Here is a 10,968-nt window from a genome sequence, read left to right on the forward strand (position 1 = left end):
GTCCAGAGTGTGCTGTCTGATAAGCTAGGGTGCTCCGGGGGATGCTGGCCAAGCTTTAGATGGCAAGCTTCATTGCCTGCCCCATCACCTGAAAACCTCTCATTTTCTGTATGCTCTGCAGTAGCATGTTATACTGGATAGAGTCCTGCTGGAAACGGTCATTTCACAGTGTCTTGGGAACTGACTGCAGAACAGCCTGTTTCAGTTTAGTTACCAATGTTTGATATGGATGTTGCTGTGGGTTGAAAAGTATACTTCAGAGTTCACATTAGGATATAGTGTCTGGTGTTTACCAACTATGTTTTAAAATAAAATCACTTCTCTCCTTCCTTTAGGTGTTCTTAGGCATGCTGGGAAGTGGTCTGCTGGTCTAAACTGTCTTTGATCTGGCTTCACATTGTGGCTATCCAAGATGTTTGATTCATTATTTTTCTGTTTTACTTGGTTCCTCTCTGTGCTCACGCATGTGTGTCTTCAGAGCAAGTTGAATATTTGCTTCTTTGAAAAAGAGAATACTTCACAGCGTGATTAAGCTAGAAATAATATGCAGATTTTCACTGAAGAGTTGCTGATAAAGTATTTCCCCTGAGGATTAAGATGGTGATAGGCTTTTTGAGTCGGGAATCTATCATGTTATTTTATGGGAAGCGTTGAGTGATTTGGGGAGTGGGAACAGTTAAATATATGAATAAAACTTTCCTCTTGGTTCATCATTGGTCAGCATTCCTTTTGCCATAAGGGCCTCGGATTGAGATTGGGAGTCCTCTGTTCCTCTTAACTTTGTCTTTTGGAGTCGAGAGCGTTTTACAGATGGCCAATATGAACTGATGGATTCCTCTGATTGTATAGAGTTACAAAAGCTGGTTGTCAGCAACAAAAATGCATTTACCCATCCAGTTGAAGATGTGAGTAAAGCAGCATGTGACTTGACCCATCTTCCAAGATCTGATTAACAGGGTGGGGACAATTGAAATAAGGAACACTAACTTCCTGAGAAAATGTTCCCGTGTCAGGCGGCCAAATAATCCTTTACTGTATGCCCTTACTTTAGTATCTGCACTTGCTTTTGGCTTTCGGACAGCTACCTTCCTGTCAAAATCACAGTCCACTCCTTGGTGTTAGGATCTCCAGAAAGCAAGAGGTGCTCCCAGCCTGCCTTTCCTGCCTTTCTTGTGTTTTAGCTGGCTAATGTTGGCTTCCATCTGAGTACTGCTGTACTAAGGCACGGAGGTTTGTGTAGTAATGATTGCCTGAAGCACCACTAGGGAACATGCTCTTTTAATTATGCGGCTTGTTAAATGATAGGTAGTTGGCATTGCCTGATCAGTAAGGTTTGGTTTGAAAAATTACCAGTAAATTATGAAGCCCGTAGTATTTGCTGCATAATGGTAACAGTTAACCCCCGTATGTAAGAGTATCCTGTAGTCCAAAACCAATCTATGAATGTGCCAAAAATGTGATAAATGCTAATCAAATGTAAAATAATGAATCAACTGTGACATTGTATCATGGAAATTAAACATCATGCAAACCCTTGCCTAAGGAAAATAAATTGTCAGGAAAAATGCTAATTTTTATGTGCTAATTGTTTTCTTTGCTTTTCATTTCCATGTCTAATAATGTTTAAGTTTCACTCTTTATAACAGACAGTTGTTAGGAAGGCCATGTCAAATGGGATTTAATTTATAGAAGTGAAAAAGATCCCTACTCCCACTTAATATTATAAAAGTAGAATTGGATATATGAATGTTCTATTTTGAGGGTCAGAAGGATTTAAAAGGATGAAAAAATAACTTTACCAGCATTTCACGTACTGCCACAACCCTTTTAAGTAAACCACTGTTTGATGCTGTGATGCCTGTTTTCCTTGTCAGTGCTGGAAAAGTCTGAGTGCCAATGAATTGTACCTGTTTAATGACAAGTTCCAAGAATATTTCTTAAGGGAGAACTTTTACGGATTAGTAGGGCTATTCTAGGGACACAGTCCTAACGGTCAAGTATTAATACCTGTCTTCAACACGCAGTTGAAGATGTGGAGTAAAGTTGTTAGGTGGGTCTGGCTGACTTGCCTCCTACATCTTTAATTTGCTGACCTCAGGTATGTGTATATAAAAACAAAAATGTTCTCCCTAGTTTGTTACATCTAGTGCCATTTTGTCACAAGTGCATAGCATACGCCTTTGAGAAACATACCGAGATCTGTCTTAAGAGTAACAGTGGAGTTTCTTTTTATGTGCGCATTTCGCCTTGGAAACGAGGAAGGAAAATTCTGAAAGGTTTCATCCCAACTGTATTCCTAGCTATGGTCATCACTGTTACGTTGTTGTTTGGTTAGCTTAAATACTTATTTTTCTGCAACAGTTTTCACCTCTGTCATATTTGTAAGTAATAATATCCCTTCTCAGCTATAGTTTTGTCAGCCTAAACAGGTGAAGTCCTTTCCATTTACATCTGTAAGATGGGCTCTCTATTCTTTGTGTAGTTTTTCTATGCCTGTTTTGGTTTGAATTTATCTTTCTTGAAAATGAGCAACTCCTGTTTTGCACAGTATTACAGAAGTGGTTATTTCAGGATCTAACATAGTAGTACTGAACTCATCTACTTCTATTGTGACCTAGCTTTACTTTTGCATCTGAGACTGGCGTTTGCCTGTTTCATGGTTGTATCCTGACCATCTTGTGATCAGTTGTTATGCACAGAACATTCACCTCATTTTCCACTGTTACAATTCCTGGCTGCATACAGAATTATTAGCCTGTAAGTGCATATCCTTGCATTTTTGTTTCACTGAGTTTTTCCTGTATCAATTACTTTCAGCGTCAGACTCATGATCCGTTTTATAGGTTAATCCAATCCTCCTGTCTTGGCAGTGCCTCTCAACTTTAAGATGTCAGCCAACATGTTTCATCAGTGTAGTTTTTACCTTTGGTGTAAGTGTTATTCATTAAATTTCTAGGTTAGATTGGCATTAAAGTTTGTCCTTGACAATCGCAAACTGTAACCTCTTTCTCAACTTTATTTCATTCTTTGACACTGCTAATATCTAAACATTTTTATTGCCTTACTTGGCAATATTCCAGAGTACTTTGTACTTTATCATTTTCCAAACTGCAGTGCACAAAAACACTACCACGTCCAGGCTGTAGTGCACAATATAATAATGATAGTTTATTATTAAACAAACACATACTATCAGACATACGAGTATTCAATACAAGAGTGTCTACAAAACCGTCTCCTGAGTAGAGTCCTACTAGTCACACAACATACTTGCACAATTACATCTGTAATACTGAATTTAACATTAGTAGTGTTCTGATGGCCTTTGAATATTATGCTCTATCAAGAAGATGCCTTTAAGAATTCTCCTGAATTTGGTCAGCTCTCATGAGCTGGATTGAAAGCATGTGTGACATTTAGCTTTGAAAAAGGTTGAACTTTATTTTTTAATCACTGCAAATGATCCAGCCGCTCCATTTCTATTGATAAAATTAAACCAACACTGTCTTATGCCTGTTACTTTGGATTGAATTTAATACTACAGAATTTTGATCTTAATAGTTCTTTTTCTAAATTTTCTTTGGGGGGGTCTCTTCAGCTGGAAAGGTTATAACTTATTATTTTTGATACAACGTGGATGATGATTTCTGTTTTATCATCCTTTCTTGCTTAGGTGTCCTGACCTTCCCTGAATCAACTGACATTTCAAAGCCATGACAATATCACAGAATTTTATCACTCAATTCAAATCATTCTGTAAAAGCTTTCTTTAGTTCATTCTTCAGTCAGTCAGCAAGGTATCTTAGAATGTTTCTTGCTTTTTCAAGATGTTACTACCACTTGGGGACTTGAATTCATGCCTCCCTCAAAGTTTTGATCTCATTAGTCACTTTCTGATTTCTTTAAGGGCAAACACAAATTTTCTTTCCTCATATATTGGTTCCTTGATCTTCCTTGTAGGTAGCAGAAAGTCTCTACAGCTAATGCTCTAATAATGCTGATAATCGTTCTAATAATGCTGTTTACATTGTGTTCTAGAGGCTGCTTTTAACGCTCCTGTGTGATAAGCAGTGTGCATAAAGACAGGTGATTGCAGCTCTGAATGGTTAGCAAATTAATACAATCGGTGGGAGGAAAAAGAGGAACACAAAGTGATCTGCCCGGGATTGCAGTATGGGATACTAGCAGATCGAGCGCTCTGGTTTCATTATCCTATGCTGGGGCCATAGAGCATTTTACGGGGTCTTGTTCAACTCTTTACCTGACATGTCTTACCTGTAAAGTTTGTTAATAAAAACATAGTAGGGATGAGAAAAGAAATAAGGCACTAATCCACCTCTGTGGGCTTCCATGTGAATTGATAGCATTCCATATCAGTCTGGACCTGTGAAGCTCTGAGTCCTCCGTCCCTCTCTCCGTCCCTCAACCTCTAGCAACAAAACTAATGATATAGGTCTTCATTTCTTTAAACACTGAACAATTTATGTTGACAGTGTTACTGTACACTGAAAAGAATCAACACTTTTAGAGACAAAACTTGCCATGTCCCTGTAAATATTTTATATTTAGGTCTATCGAAGTATGAATATACAGGAGATGTTTGGTTACATTTAAAGTACTTAATATAATTTTATTTTATTAAAACAGATGATCTGTCACAGCTTGTCCACTATACCTTCACAAAGTCAGTGTTTTGACATTCTCCAGACTGGCATCTGTAAATATTTGGTAAGTGACATTGTGTTTTTTTTTTTTTTTTTTTTAATGTTAACTTGCTCATGTTCAATTTTGTAATAGACTGAATAACCCTCAAAACCATTTCTTCCATATATTTCATATATTCTATGTATAATTTCAGCATATTTGAAAATTTTCAACACAATTAGTGGAGTTTGAAAAAATATCTGACTTTTTAGTATCCAAATGTATATAATTTTTTTTATCCTCTGATTTCTGAATACTTCAGCTTGTTTTTTCAAACTAGGACAGCCATAAATGAAAGCTTTTCTTAAAAGAGCAACTAGCAACTTTAAATGAGTTTTACGGGTTTTTTTTCTCCTTCAAATCCTAACACTCCCTAATCTCCGGATGGGGATGCCAAGGCCAGTATTGGGTAATAGTGTTGTCAGTTACAGAGTTTGAAGATGGATTATCTTTGAGACTTGTTGCTAAGAGGAAGGACTTGTATGTCCTGTTATTGAAACAGTTCTGTGATCTAATAAGTATTCACAAGTCACTGTCATGATGCCTACTGAAAAATTCCCAGTCCAAAGCTTCCATAGGAAATGGTTCATCTGTAACTATTCCTTTTTTGTGTTTCTTTTTTTGAGGGGTGGGGGGGTCATTTCAGTTAAATCACAGCTTCTAGAATCAGCTTGTATGTTCTAATACATGGACCTTTGAAAGCAAAGTGTTAAGTGGTATTTGCATTTCTGATAGTGGATTTCATAGTTAATTAGTCTGCTGCCTCAGGATCTCTAATGTGCTGATGACAGTAACTGAATCACTTAGCAGGGAAAGAAGGCCGTATGTAGGCAACATCCTGTACTGAAACGTATTTGAGCTGTCTTATCTACCGGATTTGCATAAACTGAAATGCTGAGTTCATCGCATCTTCCATTTTTGGTGATTGGCATTGGTGTTAAGAGGTTGGCTAATTTGATCTTCAGAATGCTTCTTTATATACAGCTACCCATCTAGCTTACTCTCCTTATTTCCTATTTGTGGTTGGTCAAGATCATCGTTTATTAGTTTGGTGAATGGTTATTTGGTGCCTCCTTATCCTCTGGAATGCAGCAAGGTCTTGCCAAGTCATAGATAATCTTTGTCACACAGGAATGCCATCTGCAAAACCTCTAACTCTGAATCTAGCTGATGTGAGGTCAACTTGGGATGAGAATTTGTTGTGCTCTTTGCCTTGTCAATACAAAGAGGAAATGCTGCACTCCTGCTTTGGCAGTGGAGTGCAGCAGAGTGACTGTAGGCTGCTTCTGTCTTCCAGTAGTTCCACACATGCCTGTGGCCTCCATCCAAAGACCCTGGGCACTGTCACACGCGTTGTAGGGCACGCTCGTGTTCCTGACACCGTGTGTCAAACTTTGCCTGGGTCTTACAACTGTCATTTTATATGACTTACACACCTGGAAAGTACTTGCTTGGTACAGTAAGTGTCATTCCTCCAGCCACCGGTATTCCTTCTTTTTTTTGGCTAAATCAAGTGTGCATCAGTGAGGTAGTGATAAAGTGTAAAGAGCTCTGGAGTGTGCCTAGAAGGGTGTTGCTTCAACCCACTTGGGACTGCCTCTCGCAGGCTGCACCAGTCTCTGTAGTAGACCACCATCTTCTGCATGACAATCAGTTCTCAGCAAATAGTAGGAAATTGTACAGTAGACTGATCAGGAGACCTATTCAATGCATCCTCACTGTTCTTTCCTCCTTCACTACATTTATTTCTAGAGCTGAATTTGTTCTTCGTATCTTGATGTTATGAGGGCTCTTTTTACCTTTACCTTTTGGAGAATTCTCCTGTTACTTGTTTCAACAGCCTAGAAATCTAAAGAAAATTTCTGTGCAGTGTCTTTTGTAATGTTTTCTGGTTTTTTTTATTTATTTTTTTTTTTTTAATAGAACTTGATGATTAGTGTACTTTCTCCTCAAGTCCAGGTGATGTGGGTTTGGTTTCACTGCCTTAGTTCCTTCTACTTTTTGGAGTAATCATAAATCTACTAATGTTCCATCAGATAATATTCTAATGTCTTATTGGAAATATAAAGAAGTTTTGAGCCTTTCATTGTTCTCTTTTTATCATCCCACAAGTAATCGGACCAATGAAATACACTGTATTTTGTTAGCTTGTACTTCATTGGTGTTTTTCTAAAAATTTGTAAGTAACAGCCCACCTTGTTAAGCAAACCAACTGTATCTGATAGCTTTAAAAAAATGTACTTGATGTACAGAGCAAATTAGGCTTTTGTAACATTCCCGAAAGTAGTTTTTTTTAAGATAAATGGTGCCGCATTAGCAATGTGTGATTTTTTTTTTTAATGGTTTTACAATATTAATAATATAGCGGGACAAAGATCTAGCATAGTTACAAGTAGCATTTCAAACATGAAATCACTTTTTACTTCACCACTTCTATCCAAAAAAAGACTTTTTTTTCCAAATTATTTTATTTATTGTGGCTATACAGTTCTTTCTCAAGATCTTGATACTCTAATTTTAATGACTTGGAAGATCGCCCTAGCTGTAGGCCCAGCATATGTTCCATTAGCTTTAATTTAACTCGACTGATAATATTCTCATTCCTGTCAAGCATGTTGAATTTCTAAGACTAGCCCTGTTGACAATCCAGTAGATGCTTTTCTTTCTGGAGAATAAATCTGAGTTTTCTTCTACTTCATTAACCCCCACACTGCTGTTCCAAGACATGGAAGAGCTACTCTGTCCCATGATATATGCTTAAAAGGAAAGACCTGTTCTGACTGATTCTTCTTGTGCATGTCTGTAACATCTTTCAAAACACTGGCTCAAAGCATTGTGTTCTTTCTGGATACATTTGAGATGAGTGCTTATTTAGAAGGGATGGAATGGAAATACTGGTTTCTTGTCTTGTTACAGCTGCTGCTGTTAGCTGCCTGTTTTATCACTTTATTTGAAATCCAGTGGCTTAAGAATTGGAGTAATTTATTAAAACTTCTGCATGATAATCTGTTGGGTTTGGTTTTTTTTGAAACGTCAAAAAATCCTCAGAGTTGCATTGCTCAGAAAATACCCTAAATCTGTGCTCTCAAATTGATTCTAGATTTTTTTTTTGTCGTCTTTTCTTAGCTTGTAACATCACACACAGAAAAGCCAGTTGAGTTCTGAAAGGCCTGAGTGTTGTAGGAATATTGGGAAGGGATGGAGCCTTTAAATTTTTACCTAGTCTTTCATAGGGAAGGAAGTGTTTCTAAATTCCAGGCTTTGGATTTGGGATTTTCAAGTGGGGGCGAATAAAAGAATTCTTCATTTTATTTAGAAAGGCACAAGGCCATCTCTTTCATTTATACTAATCAAGGAAAAAGTGTACCGCTAAGCACTTTTTTTGGTTTGCTCATCATATTTACCTATCCCTTGTTTGCTTATCTCTGCAAAACGTAATAAACAAGATCTGCCTCATCCTTTTTAACAGGGATTTAATTTGTGGTTTCCCCCTTCTATTGATAGGGGTGTCACTTTCTAAGGAAAATAGGGATTTTAAAAAATGCAGTAGCATGTACTGACTTCAGCAGAAACAAAGTAACATTTCTGATAAGAGAGACATTTTGCTCTAGACACTTGTATACCAGCACAAAATTCTGTAAAAAGTGATAAACTTTGTATTTTTAACACAGGTCGGATTGGTTGTAATACCTGATAGCACAGCCGGATCTGTTCTGTGTGCCATAAATAAGCTCTTGGATCAAGCTTGCATCCTAAATGAAAATCTGCACAAGTTCTTAGCCTCTTGTTGTTATAGTCTTCTGTACTTTCTGCTAACTTTAGACAAAGAGGACGCAGAACACGTACAGAAAAGGTAATGTTGCTTTTCTTATTGCTTTAATTGTCTCTCCCATTAAAACCACAAGCGTATAGAGATGTAAAAATATAAGGACAGAACTCTTTTTCTCCTGTTTGTTTTTCGTCCTTCTTCCTTACTCTGAAATAGCATTTGGATTTAAGAAACACAATCTGTAAGGTTAGCTGGAATTATTTAAAAACGTAACTGAAACTTTCATCTCAAAGCTTTCACTTATCCCAATTGTTCTAGTTAGATGTCAGAACAGTACTGACTTTAGAAAGGTAGATGTTTATACCTTAATCTTTAGATTGAACCTTTGGTTTCATTAGATACATTGAAAAGCACCGTGTAAAGGATTTGGCTTTGTAAGTTTGCACTATAACTTAAATATTCAAGCTTTAGCAAAACTTCTCAGGCATCATTTTATAGACTGACAATGCATTTGATTGATTAAAAAAGAAACAGATATCAGATTTAAATACGTTTGCTTACCTCTGCAGCAGAAATGTCTTTAAACAATTTAAACTTGAGTTTTTTCCTGTAACTTCCATGTACAAGAAAACTGTCGTTCAAAGCTCAGTTTTAAAATGTGTTTAACGCTAGATTCCTCCTTCACTTACAATGTGTATTACAAAAAGCAGATTTTATTGTTTAATTTCTTGCAAGTCTTAAAGATTCAAGTGCACCTGAATTATAACTGAAATTAAAAAATGCTTCCCTGCTACATCAAGCAGAGATTACGCTGTGTAAGAACTTCAGCAACATTTGTATCCTGAACCCTAATTTTTTTTTCCTTGCGCTGAACAGAATTTTAGAATATTTTCAAGTTTAGCATTTTTTGGTACAGACTTGCTGCTTCAACATTATTTGTAAATATAATCATGATTGCTACCCTCACCATAGAGGCACATTTTCTTGTACAGATGAGAAGATAAGTCACAGAAGCATATTTGGAATAAGTGTCTCTGATCATTTCAATTTTTGTTCTCTTTTCCTCTCAGGGATCTGCTGTGGGGATCATGTATTTCTGCATTAGCACTCCTGCCCCGATTACTGAGACTGATGCTGCAGAGTCTTCAAGTGAACAGGATCTGTCAGGAAGAACTGCCTGTTGTTGCTCAGTTGCTTCGCTTACTAATGCAACATGGTCAGCTCAGGAGCCATATGGCAACAAATGAATTTCTGGTGCAACAGATTATCAAGGACATTATGGTATGAAACTTTTTGCTGTCTCCCAGAGACTACATGGATATATTTCATGTTTATATTTAAAAATTATTACAAACCCTTAAGAAAAAAAAAATCGTAAAAACAAGTTACAGTTGTCTTTTGTCTTGGCAGTGCAGCTCACATAGTAGGCTGCTACTTGTCTGAACAGCTGTAGTCATCACACAAACGAGGCAGTTGTGAAGTTTAGTTTGCGCTCATCCAGCGACCCTTGGCAACAAGTCTGACTGTCTATGCTGTTCTGTTGGTAACAGTTCTCATGAAGACTGGGGGCATTGAGCTTTTCTGCCTTAAGTAGCACCATGCTTACTTGCATTTTTATTGACTATAAATTCCAGAATTTGAAAGTACGCAAGCCAGTGTAATCAAGAGTAAGGAGAGCACATCTGGTGTAATTCATATACTTCATAATGTAACACTGACTTAGTGTACCAAACAGTAAAATTTTATTATTTCAGTATTAACAGACATACCATGTTTCAATATCTAAGTAAGAAGAAAGATGCCACTGTGTGCAGGTGAACAGGCCTGTCTTGAACCTTTAACAGAGCAGCTGGTTAACTGTAAAAACGAAGTCCACAAAACTTGACAAATACTGTTGGTGAAATTGAGCTTTATGTTCTTTCCCTTCTTTCTAGACTCTGAAGAGTGGTGAAGTTCAAGAGCAATGGCTAACAGACCTCCATTACTGTTTCAACATCTACCTTGCCTCTCATTCCCAGGGACCTGGCCCTATAAGCACGGTATATTAAAGAGGTGGAACTACATATATTGTAAAGCATTTACTTCTATTTAGTTTTGAATGGAAGATGTTGGAACAAAGTTTGTCAATTTTTTTGTAAGTGAAACTCGAAATAAAAATTTTACAAAGAACTGCATATCTCTTACCATTCTCTTTAAGCAAGTAAAACAACTTCCACTAAAGTAGTATTTAGTAGATGTGGTGACCACAGTGAAGGGTCAACTAAGGCACATCCAACCTCCTTGAAGCTTAAGTGCTAGTAGAGAAAGGAAGAGACTTTTTGACTCCAAATCACCTATGATTTCTAAGCATCATATAAATTAAAAAATTTACAATTATGTAATATGATTATGTATTACAATTAGGGAAAATCAAAATACAATATCCTTTGAAACTGGAGCAACAATTCTTTTTATTTTTGGTGACTTCATACTTTTAAAGACTTTGTGCAACATTA

General features: G+C 36.9%; 1 protein-coding gene across 2 annotated transcripts in view; it reads left to right on the forward strand.

Moving 5' to 3' along the window:
* TEX10 (testis expressed 10) overlaps window positions 1–10,642 on the forward strand; it is a 64,480-nt gene extending 53,838 nt beyond the window's left edge. For both annotated transcript variants that reach the window (XM_068936345.1, XM_068936346.1), the window contains exons 13-16: window positions 4,648–4,728; window positions 8,376–8,557; window positions 9,544–9,754; window positions 10,408–10,642. In XM_068936345.1, coding sequence (XP_068792446.1) covers window positions 4,648–4,728; window positions 8,376–8,557; window positions 9,544–9,754; window positions 10,408–10,521 — 588 coding nt within the window. In that variant the 3' untranslated portion in view covers window positions 10,522–10,642. The remainder of the gene's footprint in view (window positions 1–4,647; window positions 4,729–8,375; window positions 8,558–9,543; window positions 9,755–10,407) is intronic.
* The last annotated feature ends 326 nt before the right edge of the window (window positions 10,643–10,968 follow it).

Source organism: Struthio camelus, chromosome 2 (genome assembly GCF_040807025.1).
Source record: "Struthio camelus isolate bStrCam1 chromosome 2, bStrCam1.hap1, whole genome shotgun sequence".
NCBI classification, from domain to species: domain Eukaryota; kingdom Metazoa; phylum Chordata; class Aves; order Struthioniformes; family Struthionidae; genus Struthio; species Struthio camelus.